Below are 24,976 nucleotides of genomic sequence, written 5' to 3'. Positions count from 1 at the left end.
ATTTTTATGGCAAAAACAAATTTTTAAAAGTAGTATCCCTGGCAGTAATTCAGAACAATAATGAAATGATAATTTAGAAAAAATCAACAACATTTAATATAATGATTTAAACAAATAGGATACAGAAAAATGAAGATGCAATAATCAACAAAATAGGCAAAAAGAGAAATGAGCTATGTATAATTTGTGTTAATTTGTATATGTATATACATATATACAGCTTACATAAAAGTTCATATTATAAATCACGGATAAATATCAATTATAATTTTTATCTATATGGAAAGAGAATTGTGAAAAATATAACTTTATTACAAAATAAATTGAAAGGTCACTAAATAATTTTTGAATTAATATAGACTTATTTATACAATTATACATTGGAATGTATGGTAAATAGGAATAAAACAGGCATAAGATAAGTAAAATTTGCTACCTTAAATTTCGTGTTTATTTCAGCTTAAAAGTGATATATGCAAAATATTCACAGTGAGTCCTATTAATTATTTTTAAAATATAGTACATGGTTCACCAACTCATCCTTTACTAAACATGCAAAATAGTTTTGAATCAGTAGAAAGGCTTATAGCAAGATATATAAGTGAGCAAGAACAAGTTATCAAATAAAATATTCTTAAGGTAGTACATGAAATATAATTGACCCAACTATTAAAAATGATGCAAATATAGCAATGTCACATTATTTACTAACTTCAGTTTAGGGCACTTTATTGAGGTAAAGATTAAGGAAATAATGTTCCCCTGCATGACGAGCTAAAGTGTCCATTATTATGTTTCAAGACGGTTGCTTGATATTAAAATAGAGAGAGCTTTGAGCTCAGCCATTTTCATTCTCAGAATTCACTCGCTTTAATTAGAGACAGTACATCTGTGTACTTGTGTGCTACAATCTAATATATATCTATTAACTTTCTTATTATAGAGACATGAGATAAAACACCAATTAGAAATTTAGGAAGTTCCAATTTGTGGTATGTGGTGAATTTTGCTGGTCTTACAGGGAATATCGTGGAACCAGGAGAGTTTTGTGAACCTAGTGATGTATAGTTCAACATCCATGCTGTATTTTTGTGTAAGAAAACTGGTTTGCAGCAGCATAGACATGGTACATCCTACTTAGAATGCAATACCTATAGGTGGGTGCAGGAAAGTCTAAGATATAATTGTGACCTTTTAAAATATTACAGCCATGGCATTTCCGAATGTATGGGCAATTTCCTCCTGTAAAACTTTAAACTTCTTTTTATAAAACACTATTGATATACAGAGATAATATATATGTATTTTTTTTTCAAAATTTATTTTCCTTTTCCTTTGCTTTTAGTAGGAATAAAAGTTTGCTCATGTTTCTCTTAATACTTGTTCCCAGTACGTAAGTCAATCTAAACATAAAAAGCTATTGGAATTGTAAGGAAGTGCTTTCAGTCATAGAATAGATTTCGAGTGTGTGAGAGGGAAACTGGGACAACTGAATAGCAGAGCGATTCCCTGAGCTGGTGTGAGTGGAGAACAGAGGACAATAGAGAGAGAAGGTAGCTTCTTCTCTCCTCCCTGAGATAGGAACACTCTCTCTGACTAGCATCCTTGAACTACTCTTGAAATCTCCTGACGCTTGGTATCCGATCAGTCCCTCATCCTCCACTAACTTCAGATAATGGGTGATCACACTGGGCTGAACCAAAGCTGGAATCCTCGAGCCGTTTTCCAAGATCCTTCACTGTACTTGTGTTGTCTCTTAGTCATGTACACCCAGGGACCTCCATCCCCTCTTTGGTTATAAAATCCCTTTGGCCCATGAAAACCTACTGCAGATCCTCCTCCTCAGGGCAAAACACCCTGGTCCTTACAGCGGTCCTTACACCCTGAATTGTGTCCTGATTAAATGAAATCTTCCTCACCATTCTCAAATGCAAAGATTATTTTTAAAAAAGATTACAAGGATTTGACAATAGACTCCATTGATCGACCCACTACATTTTCCTGACACTCTGTCATTGTCTGAGAAAAAAACACTCTAGAGTATTTACTAGAATGAAAGCTCATGACATAAACACATCAATAAGGACAACAGCTAACACAGTTTGGAAATTATATAAAGCAAAACACACCTGCCATGTATAATATCCCATGCCTGTACTGTAGGCTTTCTGGAGACCTGGGTAGAGGGAAAGCTTAAGCTCAGGATATTACTAGTACCCTAGGTAATATAAGAAAACCTTGTCTCAAAATCCATGACATCCTGGGGGAAAGTGTCCAGGAATAAAAGTATAAGCAGGTATCTGGACATGACAATACATATGAGAATGATACAGACACCATCTACGAAAGCAAGAGGCCATTATTTCTTACCCTGCCGTCCCTGCTCCCAATGACAAGAGCATTAATGGCTTCAGCATCTGATCAAACCCAATCAGTCACTGTAACAGACATACCCCTGTTTGACACAGGGGCACGATTAATGTGCTAGAGTCCTCTGACACTGTGCAAAATCCATTGATTAATTATACATTTGGCTACATTTGGCTACAGAACTGATGTAATAGTATCTGAGAACAGAGAGTATCCCTGTGTCCTTGTGATGAAGAATCAGTCTGGAGCTGAAAATCTCACAGATGAATTCTTCCCTATTCCTGCCCTGGCTTGCAGGTCCAGGAGTCATGGAGGACACAGTGCATAAAGTCATGACATGCACATTATTGGAAAGTAACTGAATTTCTACAGCACAAGTTTTCCCTAGCAGGAGGATTATGAATAGCAGTGGACACTGTATAGGGATAAAAGAAATGTTATGCATCATTAAAAAAAATTAGATGGCCCAGCATTGTATCCAGGGCATATTTAGTAGTGACTGCTTAGCCCTGAATTCAACACAATGTCTCAGACTGTGATTCTAAGGAACTTCAGTCAATGTGCCATGCGGGGGCAGCTCAGTTGGGAGGAGGGGCATGGATAGAATAAGGCAGAGGCTGATGTATCCCTTAGGTTCTCACCCTGAAAATAAGAGGCTAAGAAAAGAAGAATTTATCTCCCCAGGTCCAAAAGGTGGGAAAAATTAGACAGAAATACAAATGAATTCATGAACAGTATTTTACATCTACATTTGGGAAAGACAGGGCAGCCACAGAATTAATGTGGATGTGATCACCCACAGATGTTTAGACCTTATTCTTTCTGATAAGCAAAGAGAAAGCAAATTCATGAAAAAGACACTTACAGTTGCATAAAGGCATCCTTCATAGGCTCTAGATAAAAGATACCATTGTAATATAAATAAATGAAAAGGGAGAAGAGTCCCCCAATCACCACGTCTCCATCCTTGTACACACTGGTGTTCCTTCTACGCAGGCAGGGTTCATTTTCAAAATTACACACTAGTAGAGAATGCTGCAAGAGAAAGAATGCAATGATCAACAGGAACATCTTAGAGAATGTCTGCAAAGCCTTCTGAGTGAAGAGGAACCTTGCTGTGTCAGCCACATAACACATATATTATGCATGTATCTGTGTGTGTGTGTTGGGTGTGCATGTGTGTGTTATTGTTTTTGATTTGGGTGGACACTCTTATGCCCCTGACACTTTTCAACAAAGTCTCCCAGAGGACCCGGGAGGAATTTGCCACCATTTGCCTCCTGGGTTCTGCATCTGAGGTCTGGTGTGCAGGTGAAAAACAGAAGTTGGAAAGTATATTTGAGTATCATTCTCTCCACCTAGAAGCACTATGACTCATCCAAGTCCACTGACAGCAACATCCCAGTTGCCACTTTCTCCTGGGCAGATTTGCTTCTCAGCCTGTGTCAATAAACCATTTGGGATGTGGCCTATGGATTGCACTAGAGGTTGAATGCTAGTTGTTCATTGAAATGGTCTGAGACGGCCTAGGCCCAGCCAAAAGCATCTGTGTACTATGAGATCCTGACTACAAGACAAGGAGTTCCAGCCTCATACACCTGGGTTTATTGCATCCACCCATCACTTTCTGTATGGCCAATGCTTGTTGGCATAACAGTCACTTGTGCTGAACTCATGTCCACTTATTTCTCCATTTCATGGGATGGAATAATTACACTGAATGCAGAATACTGAATCCCTAACTCTCAAGATCTATGCAGAAATAACTTTTACTTTTTATGTTTTATTAATACAGGTTTCCAGTACATGCACTTTATAGTCATATTTGGGGAGTCAACATGTACATAATGCAGCTTAGCTTGATTCTTTTTTTAATCCCCTCCCTCCCTCCTCTTCTGAATCCTCTTCCCCTTTTCATCATTGCTGATATTATTAATATTATCTTATGTTTATGACACATAACATTTACATTCACTGAGGTCATTAGGTTCCTGTATGATATGATATATGTCTTTGTTCTGCTTCTTTCCCCTTTCCTTCCCACTATCCTCTCTCCCTCTACCTTTAGGACTTCCTACTTGAAAGAGATCTATTCCATGGTCTCCTTCTATCCATCCTTTGTTGTGCACTTTGTACTTTTCCTTCCTTAAGTGAGAGATACTTTATGGCAGTGGTGGGGAACCTATCTCATGTTTGCCAGAGTGGGCAGTTTGTTATCATTGAAAGCTCTAAGAGGTTTGCCATCACTGCTTTATGGTATTTAAGATTGTGTGTCTGATTTACTTCATTCACCATTATATTTTTCAGTTGCATCCATTTTCCTATAAATGTCTCAAATTTTTCCTTCTTTATAGCTGAGTAGTTTTCCATTATTCACAGATATAATATTTTCTTTATCCAGTCCTCTTAGACAGTATACTAAAGGCTGCTTTTAGGCTTTAGCTATTATTAATTGTGATGCTCAAACATTTGCATATATTTATCACTGTAGTATGATGTTGATAGATCTTTTGGTAAGATACCTTGCAGAGGCCATATGGAATTTTTAATGTTTTTTTTGAAAAGTCTCTATACTGATTTCCAAAAAGATTTCACTTGTTTACAGTTCCACCAACACTGTAGGAGGGCCCCTTTTTTAGCACAGCTGCACTAGCATTTGTAACATTTGACTTTTTGATGATTCTCATTGTTTCTAGAATAAGATGGATCTTAGCATTATTTTAATTGGAATTTTCTAATCGGCCAAGATGTTGAATACTTTTTTTCACATACTTGTTGGCGACTTGGACTTATTCTGCTCAGAAGAGTCTGCTCATTTCTCTTGACCCTTTCTTGACTGTGTCTTTCATTTTAGGTAGTCTAGTTTTGTTGAGTTCTTATATATTCTAGATGTGATCTTATGCCTGAAGAATAGCTGGAAAAAATGTTTTCCCATTCTGTAAGTGGTCTCTTCACTCTACTAATTGATTTGTCTGCTGTGCAGAAACTTTTCAATTGAATGTAATTCCATTTATTGATTCTCACTGTTACTTCTTCTGCAATTGCAATTCTGTTTAAGAAATCCTTTCCTACAACTATGACTTCAAGAGTTTTGCTTATTTATCTTCCAGTAGGTTCAATGTTTCTGTTTTAATGTTGAGATTTTTGATTCATTCTAATTTTAATTTACTACATGGTGAGAGATATTTCAGTCTTCTGTAAATAGACATCCAGTTTTCCCTGCAGCATATATTCAATAGGCTCTCTTACTCCAACTATATGCTTTTAACCCCTTTGTAAATGATCAAATAGGTAAATGAGTCTGGGGTATTTCTGTATCCTCTGTTCTACTCCATTGATTCACCTGTTTCTGTTCTAGAACCATGCCATTCTCATCACTATTTCTTTGTAGTATACCTTGAAGTCAAGTAATGTTATGCCTCTTGGTTTGCTCTTGTTTCCCCAAATTTTTTTGATAATCCACATCTCTTCCAGTTCCAGATAAGTTTTAGACTTGATTTATGTAGTTATGTAATGTATGCTGTTAATATTTTGATTGGGTTTGCGTTGAATCTGTATAAAACTTTTGGGAGTAAGACCATTTTGTCTCTATTTGTTCTGCCTATCCAGGAGCAGGGGGCATCTTTCTATATTCTGATGTTCTCTTCAATCTCCTTTTCAGAGCTTTGCAGTTTTCTTTGTAGAACACTTTCACTTCCTTGGTTAGGTTAGGTGAAGTTCCATTTTTCTTGGCTACTGAATGGTGTTGCTTTCCTAATTTCCTTCTCACTGAGTTCATTATTGGCATACACAAGTGTTACTGAATTTTGTGTTGATTTAGTATCCTGCTGCATTGCTGAAGTTGCCTATTAATTCTGTGTTTTTTGGTGGAATTCATTGGATCTTCTAAATAGCATTTTATGTCACCTGAATATAATCATAATTTGAGTTTTTCCTTTTTTAATGTATGTGTTTTACTTCTTTCTCTTGCTTGATTACTATGGCTAATATTTTGAGTACTGTGTTGAACAGAAGTGCCAATGGTAAATATCCTTGACTTATTACTGAATTTAGGTTACAGTTAAAATGCTTTCAGTTTTTGTCCATTTAGTATATTGTAGATTTTTGGTTTTGATAAGTAGCTGTTAGCAAATCCATTCTTGTATGCCTATGTTCTTCAAGGTTCTTATTTTGAAAGGGTGTTAGATTTTGTCAAAGTCTTTTTTTCATATATTGATAGGATTCTGTGGTTTTTGACTTTGTTTCTGTCTATGTGATATATGAGATTTATTTATTTGTGTATGTTGAACCATTCTTGCATTTCTAGGATAAAACCTACTGCTTTTCTTGCTTTTTTTTTTTTTTGGTCCTGGGGATTGGACTCAGGACCTTGAGTTTGTGAGGCAGACAGCAGAACCGCTGAGCTAAATCCTCGGCCCACCTACTGGTTGTATATATGATCTTCTGAGGATGTGCTGTGTTCTATTCACTACTGTCTTGCTTATGATTTTAAATCTGTGTTCATTAAGGAGATTAGTCTGTAATTTTCTTTTCTAGTTGACTTTTTATGTTGTTTTGGAATCAGTGTGATGTAGGCTTCCATAAATGAATGTCAAAGCTCTCCACCCATTATAAATTCTTGGAATAGCTTTTGAGTATAAGAGATACAACATCCTTTCAGCAGTGACTCCATCAGTTCCTGGGCTATTTTTAATTTATAGATTCTTTATTACTATCTCAATTTCATTGCTTGTTATTAGGTTGTTCAGGATTTTTGTGTCCTCTTGTTTTATCTTAGATAATTTGTAAGAGTCTAAGTATTTGTCCATTTCTTATGATATCATAATGCAGGGGGTATCATTTTAATGTAATCTGTACAAATGTTCCAAATATTAAAAATCTCCAAAATATGAAAATATTTCAGGTCCTAACCATCATGGGTAAGGACTGCACAATCTATAAAATGTTACATGTTTTTAACTAAAATACCATTTTTTACATTACTCCGTGACTTTACACAACATAAGCCTCTTCTCTGAGGCTTGGTCAGAATTACAGACCGTTTGTATCATGCCTACTAACATGCCCATGGTAATCCCATGAAGAAAAAAAAGCAACCACTCTTATGTCCACTCTAAACTGTGTGGGCCCTGTTTGACTTTGTTGTGGAAATGTCTTTTTGGGTTTTTTTTTTCTGCAGAAACATCAGATCCCACTATCTTAGTGTCATTTAAAAATAGCTTATAGGGTCATTACTTCTGCATAGACCTCAGGCCTCATGATGGGTCACAAATGAAGTAGTTGACTCAATTCAACAATTTCATTAAACACATTTACCAAGACCTAATATGTATGGGGCTCTATTCTGGGTATGGGGTCTGCTTCTCTGACATATAATGAGGTTAACCTGCAAAGTATCCATCCATGGGTGATGCTTACTGGGGGACAGTGCAGGTGACAGAGAGTCAATTTCATCATCGTGCATTACTTTTCAGTCTCTGATTATTGAGATCATGACAAGGCCTTGACAGAAGTCCTGCATTTCCTCTGGGAAAGCCATCATCATCCTTCTCTAACCTTGCCTGAGACCATAAAAGATTCTTAACTTAAGCAAATAAGTGTAAATGCATCCCCAGTCTCCTCTCCCTTAGCAGGCAAACAAGTTGCTAAGGTACAGGAAGAACAATTCTAATAATAATTGTTCTATTAGAAAACAGAGCTCAACCAGACTTGTGAAGCCATTGTTAATTTCTTTCCTATTTTTGATCACCCTGCCATGTTAGCCATCTACCTTTTAAAAAAGTATTGCCTAAATAATGATGTCAGTGAGAAAGCAAACTTTTCAAGCTATGTCTTGCATAATCATTTGATATTGAGACACATCACACACACATTATTTTGAATGCTCTCATGATATAGTGAGGCCAATTTTACAGCCGAGGAAACAGACTCAGACAGGTTAAGGTAATGACAATATCAGAGGGGAAAGAAAACTTTAATTTTAGTGTCCTTTCTGCCTTCCCCCGTCACTCAGTTCAGAATGGTGTCAGTCCCTGTGCATTAGCCACACTCAGAGCTGTGGGAGGTGGCAGAAGGCAGTGAGCAGGAGGAAAGAGTTGCCCAGGTTGGCTCCAAACTCTTGGCCTATCTCAGTTCTACCTCAGTCCCAAGTAGCTGGGACTCCAGCCATGTGCCACCATGCCAAGATTTAATTAATTTTTCAATGAACCTAAGAAACTATTAAAGCCCACTTTTCACCAGTGCTATTGTAGTTCTGAAATTTACATCTCACAAGGGATCTACAGTCCTGTGAAGATATTATTGATTATGTTACAGAGCTTCAACATCCATCTTCATCAGAGTCTGGAATTTCTTATTTAAAACTGTCAAGTGGCAGAAGCTCACAAAGAATTTTCTGATGCATCTTTATGGGGTTAAAATCGATTAACAATAGCTCCAAAGACCCAATACAGTACATTGAGATCATGTTTCTATGTACAAGGAGCATCTTCTGAAAAAAAATTAGTGCCCCAGACTGGCAAGGCTCATTTAAAGCAAACAAGCAAAGCCAAACACAGGAACACTCCCCAAAATATCTGCACATCCACTTCCAAAAGATTCAGGTTATTGAGGTTCTGAGTGCAAAGACTCATGAGAAAGAAATCTTACCACTGTTACAAGAATCCTTATCTTGTAGCACTGGGTACTAGTGAGTATGCATGGAATACTTTGTGCAGTTCTGAGAAGGATCAGCATTTTTTTTGAGATGTATTTGGTCTCCCACTTTAAAAATTCCAGGTTTGCTATATTTTATGCCCCAGTGTTGCTGAGAAAATCAGCTCCTCATTGAACAGTCAAGTGAGCCTTAGGACTAAGTACCAACATGGAGTTCTGCACCTTTTGGAAAGTGACTCAGTGCGGCAGAAGGTCTATGAGAGTGCTGTGAGGTGGGTGACAAGAATTCAAAACAGTGTTTCCCTATCCAGGCCTCAGCATCAATTAAACTGCTGGTGTGACAATATTGTATATATCTCTCATAATTTCTACTGTGACAAAGTGAATTTTTACTGTCTGGTAAATGTATTATGAATGTACTACTCCACACTTACAAATCCTTCTGTGTATTTCAGGATTGTGCTGACTACGTAAGAATAGAGCTCTGCTGCAAATCTGACTTAGAAATTACATGCACACTGCAGTGAAGATTATCCATTGCTTACATTGTAGAGGGGGGAGCACAGCAGTGACTTAGATGATGGCCTTTGCCTTCAAGTTTCCTGTAGCAAGCAGACATTTAGTATCATGTTGCCCACTTCACGGCTTTACTTAAAGTTGGGGAAAGTTTCCTTTAAAAATAATCATCTATTCAAACATGGAAATTCATTTGCCACATCATACCTCCTTTGTCATGGTATTTCCAAGAGAGAGCCTTTGTTGGAAAACAAGTGGGGATCTAACTGTGTTTGCTCATAAGAAAGCAAACAGTATTTTTGGCACTTTTTGAGTGATTCACAGTTTATTTCACTTGCTGTAAAATAGTCACATCTGAAGTTTCAATAACAGTGATTGAGAAATTTAAGAAAATATTTACTTTACCCTTATCATAAGTGAGAGATACACATTTAAATTTTAACAGTTGATTTGAATGTGAAAAAAATATTTTTGTAAAGAATGTGGTGTTTCATGGCAAAAATAGCCTGTGGTCTCATGCTAAGACCATCATGTTCCAACACAGGGAGTTCATGGACAGTCTCCCCAGATGTGGCCACCAGGATGGTGGGGTTCTGTGGGTTGAAAACTTGGAACCCAGGCTGGGCTGTAAACACTTCTGTTTTTTCATTATCAGTATGTTAATGCTTGTGTATATAATGGAACAGGTGAATATTCTGGGCAAGAAGTTAAAATAAAAGGTAAACATGGTGAAAAGAATTAGAACGTCTTTACTTTTATTGAATTTAAGGTGAAAACTGATTATTTCTGAACTGCAATCTGTTTAACACAATGTTGGGAACTACCGACCAAGTTTGTGATGTTTAAGGCACAGATGCCCAGGTGTAGGCCGTTTTACAAATGTCAGCAGTTAGGAAAAGCATCGATAAGCTGGTGATCATGACTTAGCACAAGGGTCAGCAAACTCTATCTGTAAAGTGCCAACGAGTAGATATTTCAGATCTGAGGGCCCCATGGCCTCTTCCACTGTGTTACAAATGCAGCCAGAGGCACTGGGGACAGGAAGGAAGCCTGCTGTGCTCCGCACAGCTTTAGTTATGGACACTGAAACTGGATTTTCGTGTTATTTTCACATATCACAAATGTCATTCTGAGGTTTTTTTGTTTTTTGTTTTTTTTGGTACTGGGGATTGAACTCACAGCCTTGCACTTGAGAGACAGGCGCGGTGCCACTGAGCTAAATCCTGGGCCCATACCGAGGTTTTTTAATAACTAAAAATTGAAAAAGCTGTACTTTGTTAAGAGTACAGAAACGTGGGCAACTAGATTTGGCCCAAGGCCAGCATTTGCCAACCAAACTTAGAAAAATGGGCTAAAAACGAGAGAAGATGTTTAGCTGAATATTTTATAGCTGAAAATGGAAACAAATATAAATAAGTCCACTAAGAAAAGATTTATTACAATTAACTCACCTGAGCTCCTATACTGAGATCATAATATGCACTTCTGTAGGATTTTTAAATATTAAAACAATATTAATGGTTATCATCCATATGTCCACAGATTATTCCAGGTTGGAGTTTTATAAAATAAATTTAGAATGATATATAATTTACTACTACTGAAATGTTATTTAGTAACAAGAAATCCAAACATTTTTGAAGGCAAAAGTGGATTGGGTTGGTGTATGAAGTAGATTATTATTTTGCAGGGTTTATTCTTACACTGTACTTACATTCATTGAACATAGCTTCCTTGATATTGCTGTGGATTACAAGCACTAGGGATTCTCTTTCCCTATTTGAAGATAAACCTCCAAATAAGAGTATACGTATTCTAAATCTCTGAAAAGTGCTAGACTTTCATATAAATTTATTTCATTTTCACTTCAGATTAACGGAAGAGCTATTAATCCAAATCATACTTGGCATTTAATGTAAATTGGCTTTTAAAAAATAGTAAGCATTTTTTTCTTTTGAAATAGGATCTTGCTATGTAGCCCAGGCTGGCCTTGAACTTACAGCAATCCTCCTGCCTCAGCTCCCCAAATGCAGGATGTATTCCACCTTGCCTAGCTGTAAATTGTGTTTTAAATCTTGCTGCAAAAACATTTAACTAAGTGGAATGAATTCTTATTGCTAGGATGAAGAAATTATGACTTTAAAAAGTAAAATAAGCATTCCTCTAAAGAAAACTGAAATTTCTTCATTTCATTGGTCTTAAATTTCAAGATGTCTTCAAATTATAAAACACTAAACATTCTAATTTTTTAAAATTTTTACAAAGTTTAAGCAGTAATTTAAAAGTCCTGTTTTGTATATTGAAAAATTGCAAGTGTCAAAAATACACTACACAGCTTTCATATCACTAAATGTGCTCAGTGCACAAGCCCCTTCTTGACAGTAGAACTCCAGCTATCCCAGTGTGAACAAGGCTACAGATTTCCTTTTAAATCAATCAGCCCATAGCAAATGTGGAGCACTAACTTATTTTTAAAATATTCTGGGAATACTTTGTCAAGCCTCTATAAACCAATAGGCCAAATTGGTTTAGTATGGGTTGAAATTTGAGTTACTCATCCAACTGACTATAGCTCAAATAAAAATTATACAGGGTAATGTGATGAAAAGACAGTCTGATCTTTTGAGTTTTTTAACTCGAGCTTCAATACTTGCTAAACTCTAATACATTCCAGCCCCATGGCAGGAACAGCACAGTTGTTGATTTTGTTAAGCACAGAACTGAAGCTTATCCTGAAAATGAATGTTAGACTTGTTTAATGTGTGTGTGTGTGTGTGTGTGTGGTCCTGGGTATGGAACCTAGCACCTTCGCATTAGTCTGCATCTCCAGCATTTAAAAGATATTTCATTTTGAGACTAGGTCTCATTTATTTGTAGAGGTGGTACTTGAACTTACTCCTCTCCTGCTTAAGAATCCCAGAATGCTGGGATTATATGCATGTTCCACCAACTCTGGCTTAGACTGAGTTATTTGGCAAGAGAGCAACCCCTACCTATTGCCTATGTTACATCCCAGCTTGATTGTTTTTCATATTTTGTAGTTAAATTTCATACTGTATTCTACTTTTATAATGGAGATAAACTGTAAAAAGTCCCTTTTTAGCTAATTTTATTATTTGGGGAACATTAGAGTTAACTAACACAAGAGAAGATATCTAGGACACCAGTAAGAAACTGAATGTATTCCATCTCCATCATAACCTACTGGGACCACTTCCATATTTCATTGATGTCCCCCTCACAGTGGTCACTGGCCGAAATGTTATGAGGAATGGTTGCACTGTGTTACAACAGAATAGCACAAACTTGTGTTTACCAAAAATTGAAATTTTTATTTAAAGTTAAGCTAATCTGTATAGCTATATCAGCATACCAAATGAAAGAAAGTACCATACTATCAAGAATGCATCTGAAAGCCCTGTAGGCCTACTCTATCATTTTATAATTTTTAAACTACAAGAAATCTAGGTAAAAACATTTTATCAGTAAGTTGACGTGAGAAAGAATCTAAATATGCAGATTTGGTTTATCACAGTATTTCAGAGCACTTCACAAAAAGAAAAAAGAAAGAGGCATAAATTCTGTTATTCTATGAAGTGACAAAAATATTTTTAAAAATCTATCTGAGATTAGAGTAAGAATCCACTGTGATGTGTGGTGCTGGAAGTTATTAGAGATTTTCCTTCTCTCAGTCCCCTGTCCATCTGGAATTAGCTCTTTGGCAAGATAATATAAGTTCCTGGATGGTGCTAACAAAGGAGGCATAGGTGGGAATAAATCTGTATGATGCAATGATGCTATGTGGGAGAACGTGCCCTTCTGACGTAAAGCCTCTTTCCAGCCCAACAAGACTCAACTTGTTTTTCGTGAGCTCACACAGCTAGATCCTTGCCGCTTTCCAATCAACACTCTCTTGGAAATACCATGGAAAAGGAGGCAGTGATGTGGAACTATGTTTGGACTAATGATTATTTTTCAAAGGAAAATTTCCCCAAGTTTAAAGAAAGCTGTGAAGTAGACTACACGATGCTACATGTCTCCTTGTTATGCGAAAGTTGGACATTATTGTCCATGGGAAAATATGAGGCAATAAACAATTAAAATATTTGAAAAAATACATCATCCTGCGAAAGAGATTGCTAAGAAAAATGGAATTGCCTGGAGAAAGTTTATTAGGTTTCTACCAGTACTGTAAGTCATAAAAGAACCCCCAGCAGAATTGGTGTCTGGAAAAACAAGTAATGGAAAGCAAGAAAGAAATCCCACTGCTTATAGGAACATGAGCCTTGGACTGGAGTTGCACCTCAGTGGTAGGCTATATGATTAGTAGAGGATTTAGACTTCACCTGTTGAAGGGAGGTTTGTTGCAGAATAGTGAACATCATATTGAGGGACTACAGAGCTAATCTAGCATGGGCCACACCCTGGGTTCATCAGGGTCTGGTTTTCTCCTTACAGAAGGGAAAGTTTGTTTTGTTCCCTATGTGACTGTCATTTCTAAAACTTGGTGGTGGAAACTAAACTAATAGCAAAATATAGAAAGAGTCGATTATTAGAAACTAGATCAAATATCTAGATCAGTATTTTGTCTAGGAACCATCAGTAAATACTAACAGGTTGGAGGAATGAAACTGAACTGATGGATCTATTTGAACACAGCTACAATCCCCACCAATTCACAATACTGGCAAATACTACTGATAAAGGGATACTTTCTGCATGAACTTGTGTATAGGATTGATGATCCCAGATAAGTGTATAAATCGGACAACCACTTTCATGTGTGAATTTTCAAGTCCTGAATTCTGCTGGGACTCAGTCCAAGATGAGGTCACCAGAGCTCAAGCTTATGGACCATGCTTCTGTCTTAGGTAGGTCTGGGTGAGAAATGTGGCGCCAAGTGAACAAGGCCCAGCCTGGCTGAGCTCATGTTTGGGTTATTTCTCATGTCCCCAACCCAGGCTTCTGTGCCCCTCTCAGCCATCAGAAACTTTCAGGTCTGACACATTCATGCTTGTCCTGGGCTTACACCTAGCACCCACTGTTTATTTTTAAATTTTTTTATTTTATCAAAAAAGCAAAATTTCATAATTGAATAATAAGAGAATAACAATAATTACACTGTGTGTCACAATATTAAAGTAATTATTACTCAGAGCACTAGACATAAATTGAAATATTCTTACCAAAAAGAAACAAACAGATGATATACTTCTTTTCAAGGAACTGAGATAAACAAGTATCATAAATTAAACCAATTAGCATATATATTGAAATATTTTGAAAACAATGGAATTGGTAATTTGAGAAATTATTTGAACTTCTATTTCTTATCTCTCTTCTATGTTTGTTTTTTATTTGTGTTTTTCGTATAAGAGAAACCACCCAAATGGATCAATGGAACAGTAAGGAAGAAACAGAAACAACCCCAGGCACATACAGCTATTTGATCTTTGACAAAGGAGCCAAAAACATACACTGGAGGAAAGGTAGCCTCTTTAATGAAAAGTTCTGGGAAAACTGGCTATTCAGATGCAGGAGATTGAGATTTGACCCTTATACTTAAACTAGAATCAAGATGGATGAAATAGCTAAATGTTAAAACAGAGATAGGAATAGGCAAGGACTTTCTCAACAGAACATCAATGGGTCAATAAATAATACTGAGAATAAAAAAACGTGATCTTAACCAATTTAAAAGCTTCTGCACACAAAGGAAACAACCAAGAGAGTGAAGAGACAACCTACAGAATGGGAAAATATTTTGTTTCCAACACAGAAGCAGTGAAAGCTGAGCGAACCTTCTGGGACATGGCAGTTGCCTGATGTGAGGGATCTGGGGTCACAATCAGACTTCTCCCCAAGCAGGCAGCTATACAGGAAGCCTCTGCAAGCCCTGTGACTGTGATCCCAGACTCAGGTAGCATGGCTGTTCTCCTTGGCCCTCTGGTACGCTGTAACCATTCCAAAAACAGAGAGCTGCATTTCTTTGGTGTGTTTTTTTTTCCTTTTGTGACAAGATCTCTCTACATTGTCTAGGACAGTCTCACACTGCTAGGCTAAAGTGAAAATTCTGACTCAGCTCTCATACTACTAGCAGAGAGCAATGGGGTACGGATGAGTTTTATCTAAAACAAACCTCACAGAATTCTATCTGATGGCAGCCAGATGCTATCTGAAACAACCTGTGATCAGATAGCAAGCATGAACAGATATAAAGATAGCAAAATTCAGAGTACTATTATACAGTCTGGTCACAACCACAGAAGCCTAAAAATAGAAGCATAGTTTAAAATATGTTCGGGGAGTTATGCATTTGGTAGAAGAGCAAATTTTGTTAGTGGCAAATGCAGTTTCCTCATATGACCAGCTTGCCTAAGTTCCCTGATAGATGAGGGAGTCTATTTTTCATCTTGGTAGAGAGGAGGCAGTCTGTTCTTCCTTTTCCTCTGGTCTCCAAACCCCACACTGCCTCAGAGAGCCAGTCTGTCTTCTCAGGAAGACCAGGCAGATCCATGCACTGGAAAGCCTGTCTACTTATGAAAAGAGCAAACGTAATTCTGGGAGCTTTTTATATCTGGGCTGACTTACATACTGGAAATAAGATTTGGGGGATTCTAGATATTGTTTTAAATTCTCCTAAAATTAGAAAGAAAAAACTTTAGGAAACAACCATCATTGCTTCCTTTCATTACCTAGGAAGCTTCCTAATACTAACATTCTAATTAAATTATGCTAAATTTTATTGTTTCCAAATATAAATTTTGTGGGTGACACAAGCATTCAGAAAGTTGTTATGCTTGATTTGATGATAATCATGAATTGAGTCTTTCTCCAAGGATCTCTATGCTCTGTATGCTCTATGCTCTCCAGGTTAAAGACCAAAAACTACCTGTATGCTCTGGCCTTGATTTTTGCCATTGAAGAGGTCAACAAGAATCCCTATCTTCTGCCCAATGTGTCTCTGGGATATGAGTTCCATAATGTTGATCACAGTCAGTGGAGGACCCTGAAGAGCTCCCTCATTTTGTTCACAGGACAGGATGAGATGCCCAATTACTCCTGTAAGACAGAAAAAAAATGTACAGCATTACTTCCAGGAGAATCATGGGCAACTTTTCTCCCGATAGGATCACTACTAGGACTCCACAAAATTCCACAGATAAAGGTCTTTGAGATGGTGGGAGATGAATCTGTGTTACCTTCGGTGATGCTTTTAGGTCCCTAAAGGAGTTGTGTTTGTTTTTCTCACAGCATATCATCTCAAAGGTGAGAACACAGAGACATGTAGTTCATCCACATTTTCATTGTTTCAGTAGAGCAGGAAAACACAGTTTTTCTGGATCTCTCATCTCTGACACTGACCAGTTATATTCTTATTATTCTCTACCATGTCCAGCTGTCATTTAACACTATTTAAGTTTCAGAATCTTCTTTCTGCCAAATCTCTTTCTCATACTTCTTCCATTTTTTTGTTTACATTAGCTTTGGTTCTTTTGAACCTGTGCTGAGTTACAGTGACCAGTTTCCTTATATCTATCAGATGTCACCAAAGGACACATCTCTGGCTCTTGGCATGGACTCCCTGATGCTTCATTTCAGCTGGACCTGGCTGGGACTGGTTATTGGAGAAGGTCAAAAAGGTCTTCAGTTTCTCTTAGACTTCAGAAGAGAGATGGACAGACAGAGAGTCTATGTTGCATTTATTAAAATGGTCACAAATGATTTTAGGTCATGTTTGTCAAGTTCAGGGACTTATCATCTGTGGAGCAGAGACACATCCCTAGGAAATGTTGTGATCATTTATCTTGATACAGATAGTACAATCAATATCAAGTTTCTTGTATTGAAAAATTTAGTAACATGGACGATCTGGGTTACAAACTCACAGTGACAGGCTACAATCACCGGAAACAATTTCATACTTGACTCATTCCAAGGGACTCTCATTTCTACAAACCACCATGAGGGGATTTCTTGTTTTAAAATTTTTGTACAGTCAACTAACCCCTCCAAATACCCAGAAGATACTCACCTCACTATATACTTGATGAAGTATTTAGATTGTTCATTCCCCCATTTCGACTGAGCACTGAAGAACTGTCCCCCCAGTGCCTCTCTGGCACAGTTGCCTGTGAATCTTATTGACACAAGGATGACAGATTGGAGTTACAATATATATAATGCTGTGTATGTGGTGGCCCACAGCCTCCATGAAATACTTATACAGCAAGTTGAAATACAATTGTTGAGACATGGAGAAACAATGGTGTTTTCCCCTGGCAGGTAATGTCATTTCCATTTTTATCAAGGTGTTATATTTAAGGGCTTCCACAAGGGCTCCAAAGGAGTCATTTCATATCCTTTCTCCAAAAATGTAAATGACATTTTCATTGTTGAGGCAAAAGTCAACCTGGGTAATAGTCCTCTAGATAAAAAACACTCATACAGAGGGAATGATATATGAGTGGAAGTGAGTGCTGTGTGTCTCAAATGATGTAAATCCCCCCCCCCCCCAGTGCTCTCAATAGACAGATACCTGAAGTTTTCTTATGGAGCTTTCAAAGGAAGGCATAAAAAGTTATAACTGTTTATGTATCTAAATGATGCTAAGCAGTAAAATCTATATATTAGATAAATGATCTCATTTGGTTCCACAAATGTTTTTGATACTACTAACCTCTTATGTAGATCATCATTAAGGGAACAAGAAGAGAGAAAATATGTTTGGAAAACTTTGGCTCCACAGGGTATTTCTGACTCCAATATAGACTTAGATGAGTTTGGCTGGAGAATTTTCTCTTGAAAATGACTAATCTTTGAGAAACCGAAATATTAGCTCTCCGTGGGCTTATACATATGCTTGTGTTAATGTTTCATGATAAAGTACAGATTTAAAGCAATCAGGGCTTTCCTTAATTTAAGTTTTTCTGTCTTAACCCTGAGCTCCATTCATCATACGGTGCTTTACCTTTCTTAGCTGAACCCCTTTCTGAAGAACATTCAATTTAACAATCTTGGCAGAGAACAAGTAAATGTGGATGAGAATAGAAAATTGAATGCAGAGTATGCCATTTTCAATTTATGGAATTTTCCAGGTTTTAAACTAAGGACCAAAGTAGAAAAATTTTCCAGACATGATCCACATGATCAACAATGGTATTTATCAGAGGATATCAGAGTGGGCCACAGGAATGACTGAGGTAAGTTGGTCCTACTAATAATGCATTTATTATAATTTTAAAACTATCATCATTTTGTGAGTGTCATATTCTTACCTTGCTTTAGAAAGCCTATGTTTGGAAATTTAACACTTTACTTTCCAATTTTAGGAATTAATTTTGTTTATCAACTTTCTAATGAATGAGAAAAACATATTTTTAAAATCATTTTTTCTGAAAGTTGTATTTTGTACCATTCAATACATGACATCTAATCAAAAATTGGATTTGGGCATAAAGAAATGAAATTTTCACTTAATTATAAAAGATTATGAAAAATACAAGAAGTTATTGACATATGTCTGATTTTCCCAGGCTCCCTGTTCTGTATGCAGTGAGAAATTCTGATTTACAAAAACTCCTCAGAAGGGAAAGCCAGCCTATTGTTTTGATTGCAGCCCTTGCCCAGAGAATGAGATTTCCAATGATACAGGTAAGTGCACGCCTGTGGGAAAATTCCCATCCCTTGTTTATATTGTTCCATCCATCCTGGAAATGGAAAACACTTGGCAGTGAAGAGGAATGATAGCATTATTTCTTATTTCAAGTACCAATTTAATAATAGTATTCAATATATTTACTGAAGTAATAATATCTCATTTAAAACATGTTCTTGGATTTTTTAATAGAACTAATAAAATTATTATTTTCTCAAATATTTACTGGACCTCTGTTTTCTTATTTCAATATCATCATGGATTTTAACAAAAATGTTATTTTTTTCATTAGGTTTATTGGTTCATTTTAGGTATACAATACAGTTACATTCATCATTGGGATTTTGTACCTTTACATGATGCATCTTGGTTCTTATTTTTTTCCCATTCCCCTGCCCTTCCTTCACCCCCTCCACCCTTCCCTATTTACAAAGACTTTGTTTCCATGTTTTTCCTTTTCTCATATTTTTTCTTTTCCCTTCTTTCCTTTGCCCTAACCGTCCCAATTCTCCTACTCCTTTAGACCTTTTCTTCCTATTTCACAATATCAATTGTACATTTTGATCCTTATTTACACTTTTAGTTTTTCACACCAGAGAAACGATTCGGTATTTACACATGAACACAAAGTGTTACTAAGTACTAACTCTTCATCTTTTTTGAAACTACAGTTGGTCATATTAAAGACATGAATATCACACACCCTTACTTTCACAGTTCCAGTAGTGTTCTTACCATAGTTCAGGCACCAGTGTTAGGTGTGGTTGAAGGAATAGCTGTGAGTTTTATGTACTCTATGCTTTCAGTACAGCATCATCTCCATAAGTAGATTTGACGTCTTGCTCTTCTAGAATTCACAAGTGAACAGGGCAGACAAAATATAATAATATGAATGGAAATAGTGACATAGGGCTACAGTACTGATATACATTTTTGGTAGGATATCATTCACTTGTCTACAAAAGCAGTAGTATTATTTGTATGTTATTTGCCTGGGGATGGAATTATGAGACCCAATTTAGCAAAACCAGCACCATGTTGAGAACATTCTCCTCCATTTTGCAAATGTGTGACTTCCAACTGCACTCTGTCTCCGGGGAGAAAACCCCATCCCTAACCGATAAACAGAAACTATGTTTCAGGTGATCTGCAACAAACCGCTACCCAGGGGAATGGGAGGAACTAACTGTGCTTATCCTGGTTTCTGTAACCAGCTTCTGCAACAATCGGTAACCCAGGGGAATGGGAAGAGGGACTTTTCTGTGGTTTTTCCCTTTAAACATGCAGTCCTCATTTCAGTTGGGGCCTTTTTCCTCCGACTTGGTTGGAGTGTACATGGGTCCCGGCTGGAAAATAAAGCTCTCTAGCAAGATCCCAGGACTGTGTCGTGCTTTGAGAGTTCATCGTTAATCTAATTCGGGGATGAGGTCCAAAAGGAGTAAGAGCCAACATGACACACTGCTGCTGTGTAATATTCAAATTTTCCAATTAATAAAATTCAGTGTTATTAAAGCACAAAATGTGGAGATGAAGTTGGAATAAGGCAGAGAGTAAGTACAGAAAACTAATACTGAAGATTTTCATATGTAATAATTACAATTTTGGAAATACTTGGATTTATGATACAAAATCATGGCTCATTATGATCTCTTTCCTGTAAATATTCTAATGTGTTTAGTGGAAGATGGATGATTCAATTTCATAACATAATTAGCATAGTTTTTATTGTGTCTTGAAATATTTTGAAAATGACTATACAGCGTACCATGTAGTTAAATTTGGTATGTATTCTTCCTGCAGACTGGATGTATTACATTTTAATGTATGTGTTTGTGTTTACATATAAAAAAAAATCTACCCAGAAATAGCAGTTCCTAACCATGAATGCTTAAGAAATAACTTCTTTCCAGGCATGGTGGCTCACAACTATAATTCCATTACTCAAGAAACTGAGGCAGAAGGGTGGCTGTGAGTTTGAGGCCAATCAGGGCTACATAGTGAGTCCAGGGCCAGCCTGAAATACAAAGCGAGATCTTGTCTCAAAAAACATAAATAAATAAATTAATAAATAATTTTTCTTAACCCATAAGGTATAGAAAAGATTAAAAGAAAAAGTACTAGTTTAAATACATTACTTACCAAATATTTTGTATTGTTGAAGATTTATATATATAATATATATAATTTGAAGAAAATATGCTTATGTTCTGACTTGAAAATATTCATAACAAACTATAAAAAAGAAAACTAAAGAAAACATAGATTATGAGAACATTAAAGTTGATTCTAGTGAAAGATTTTAGATAATCCTAAAGAAGATTCACGTAGAATGAGAATCACAAATTCATCAAATAACAAATATAAAAATTTCTAAAAATATATAATATAAATAATTTGACATTAATCTATTTGAAAATGTAATAGAATTCACAAATTTAAAGAAAACAGTTGACATAACTCCAAAGAAAATAACATCCTCCCATAGTATCATGTCTATTACTAAATCTGAGTCCTCAATTATTTTTTCCACAATTATTGAAGAGACAAATATTTTTATTTTTGAACTTTAGAAGCATTCAACAGCACAACACATCAATTTACTCAATTAAATTTGAAAAAATAAACTTTGGAAAATTCAATTTATTTTATTTTATTCAATTTATTTTAAGTTACATTTTCCTAACCATACCTTCCAATGCAATTTTTAGAAACAAAATTTATAGGCCATTTTTCATCTTTTACTAAACTCCCATTTCCTTTTCGTAACTGAGAAACAGTTTTAGGGAGGCTATATCATGACCATATTTAAGGTACATAATATAACATGCCAATAGTATGTGGAATAGGCATCAATCTCAAAATATAGAAAGCATCCTAAAATTAAACATCTTTCCATGATTTATAAAAAAATTGGCAAAGCACCAATTGCTAAAATGGGAGTAGGATGAGAGTGTCTTAATTACATAAAGTATGTTTACACAATACTAAAGGAATTGTCACATATTCTGGTTTAATATTGAAATCAAGTAAGAGACAAGTATAATGAATATCAATCTGTTATCTGAAATTGAGCTGAAGCTCTTGACCTATACAATATTGTCATAAATATACAAAAACAAATATTTAATGCAAAGAAATAAATACAATCCATTATTTTATGATTATAGTAATATATAAGGATAACAAACATGTAAATTAACATTAATAATTGAATTGTGTTGATCAAATACAAGGTTAATACAAAAAGATCATGTCTAAATATCACTCATAAGCCATTCAAATGAAAATTTAAAAGATGACATTTGTTCTATCTTAGGTTTAGAAAAATTCATTAACAGATTTTGAAGTTTTTAAATGATTATTGAAAAGAATTAAGACCAATGGAACTAATACTTGTGGTTGTAAAATATGCTCATGTCGGAAGACTCAATAAGGAAAATATTTTTATATCTAAAATCCAAATTGTCTATCGATTCAATCCAATTTTAATCAAAATTCCAATGGTAAAAATGATAATTACAGAAGGTGGTGGAATTCATTATGCTGAGCCTTGAATACTATTGTTCATATTTGTTCCCTAGATCTTATATTATAAATATGGTGATGAATCCTCAATGCATACTTTTCCTTGACTGAATACCCAGGCCATTGTTTATAGAGTTATAGCTAAGAAAGGCAGGTCTTTAATTATTCAGGGAGAAGAGAAAAATGCTGTCATCAATAAAGGAAATACACAAGATGAAGAAAACAGTGTTGTTCTCTTCACCATGGAGAAGATGGGTCATACTAATTGAAAATTATGGTCTATGTAATGTTTTACCTAATGTCCAGAACAACAAAGTAGGACAGTTTTCATCAACTAGTCCAGTGAACTTCCACAAGGGGGCAGAGATGTAAATAATAACAAAGCATAAACTTGGAATGATAACGGTTTGCATTTTACACTAGGTTTAGATCAGTGTATAAAGTGTCCTGATGATCAGTATGCCAACCCTCAGCAAAGCCAATGCCTTTAAACGTCTATGACTTTTCTGGCTCATGAAGACTCCTTGGGGAAGCTCCTGGTTGGCACTGCCCTGAGTCTCACTGTCCTCACAGCTGTTGTTCTTGGGCTCTTTGTGAGGCACGGAGACACTCCCATTGTCAAGGCCAACAACCTGGTTCTCAGTTATACCCTGCTTATCTCCCTCATCTTGTTTCCTCTGCTCCTTACTCTTCATTGGTCTGCCCAACACAGCCACCTGCATCCTCCAACAAACCACATTTGGAGTTGTGTTCACTGTGGCTGTTTCCACTGTCTTGTCCAAAACTGTCACTGTGATTTTGGCCTTTAAGGTCACTGTTCCAGGCAGAAGGATGAGGCAGTTGCTGGTATCAGGGGCACCTAACTACATCATCCCCATCTGCTCCTTCATCCAACTCACTTTCTGTGGAGTCTGGATGGGAACAAATCCACCCTACATTGACACAGATGCTCACTCTGAACATGGCCACATCATCATCATGTGCGACAAGGTCTCTCTCATTGCCTTCTACTGTGTCCTGGGATACCTAGGCTCACTTGCCCTGGTGAGCTTCACTGTGGCTTTCCCGGCCAGGAACCTGTCTGACACCTTCAATGAAGCCAAGTTCCTGACCTTCAGCATGCTGATGTTCTGCAGTGTGTGGGTCACCTTCCTCCCTGTGTACCAAAGCACCAAGGGGAAGGTCATGGTGGCCATGGAGGTCTTCTCCATCTTGGCCTCCAGTGCAGGGCTGCTGGGCTGCATCTTTGCCCCTAAGTGTTATAATATTTTATTAAGAGCAGACAGACGTTCTCTGCCTAAATTCAAAGATAAAATATATTATAGGAAATAATAAGCCTTCTTAAATTGAATCATATGTCTTTTTCTGAAAAACATAGAGGACCTGAGGTTAATCAGCACCATTTGTCTAGATAGGTGTTAAATAGTAATATGGACTTGACTTTAATGAACCAGTGGTTTTTACTTCTTTGTGTAGTAGTGTAACATTCAGTACAACTTATACCCTTCACCATTATAAGACAAATTTCTTCTGTATATTTCCTGTTCTTTCAACAAAATCTAATTTCATTTCTATTATGTTTGCTTAGCCTAGTTTTGTTTAGTCTTCCTCTGACTTTCTAAACTATTTTTGTAAGACTAGAAATTGATCCCAAGAACTTTACATAAGATACATGCTTAGCCCTTTGTAATTTTCCTTTTTTATTTTGAGAAAGATTTTTGTGAGGTTTCTAAGTTACCTAGGGTGGCCTTGAACTAAAAATCCTCCCACTTTAAAGTCATTTAGAGAACAGTAATTGTAATTATATTAGGATCATTATCCTAGTCAAGTGCTCTGATAGATGTAGCCATGGGAAAGGCAGACAGGCAGGATTTCTAATTAGCAGATGTAGTGAAAAACCTAAAGGACAGGAGAAGATGCGGTCTTGGTAAAGTATGGTAAAATGAAATGGGCATGGTTGGGGACTTCTGTAGTTTCAGGTATTTTCAAGTCTAAGATGTTAGAATCACTTGAGCATATAAATTTGAGACCAGTCTGAGAACCATAGTGAGAACTCATTTATATTAGAGAAAACCAAACACACACACACACAATGTTAGATATGTATATATGTGTGTGTGTCATGTTTATTATATGGCTATATATGTGTCATGTATAATATGTATATATATGGTGTGATAAAAAATGTAGTGAATGTTTAAAATAAACCTCAGTAGAAGACACTTTGCCATTAATTTTACCCCATAGACTCTA

At 36.3% G+C, this 24,976-nt stretch overlaps 1 protein-coding gene and 1 pseudogene across 1 annotated transcript in view; one reads left to right on the top strand and one right to left on the bottom strand.

Moving 5' to 3' along the window:
- Positions 1 to 15,467, bottom strand: part of LOC101701536 (vomeronasal type-2 receptor 116-like) — a 28,576-nt gene extending 13,109 nt beyond the window's left edge. The window contains exons 1-2 of the mRNA XM_087204045.1: positions 15,342 to 15,467; positions 3,236 to 3,405 (exon numbers count right to left, since the gene is read on the bottom strand). Coding sequence (XP_087060171.1) covers positions 3,236 to 3,405; positions 15,342 to 15,467 — 296 coding nt within the window. The remainder of the gene's footprint in view (positions 1 to 3,235; positions 3,406 to 15,341) is intronic.
- A 179-nt stretch (positions 15,468 to 15,646) lies between these two features.
- LOC110345682 (vomeronasal type-2 receptor 116-like) lies at positions 15,647 to 24,055 on the top strand (annotated as a pseudogene).
- Positions 24,056 to 24,976: the final 921 nt, after the last annotated feature.

The sequence above is a fragment of the Heterocephalus glaber genome, unplaced genomic scaffold (assembly GCF_053883595.1).
Source record: "Heterocephalus glaber isolate CG9 unplaced genomic scaffold, H.glaber_assembly_v1.0 deba00001859, whole genome shotgun sequence".
Lineage (NCBI taxonomy): Eukaryota > Metazoa > Chordata > Mammalia > Rodentia > Bathyergidae > Heterocephalus > Heterocephalus glaber.
Note: the sequence above shows the minus strand (reverse complement) of the source record. Positions and strands in the feature narration are given on the sequence as shown.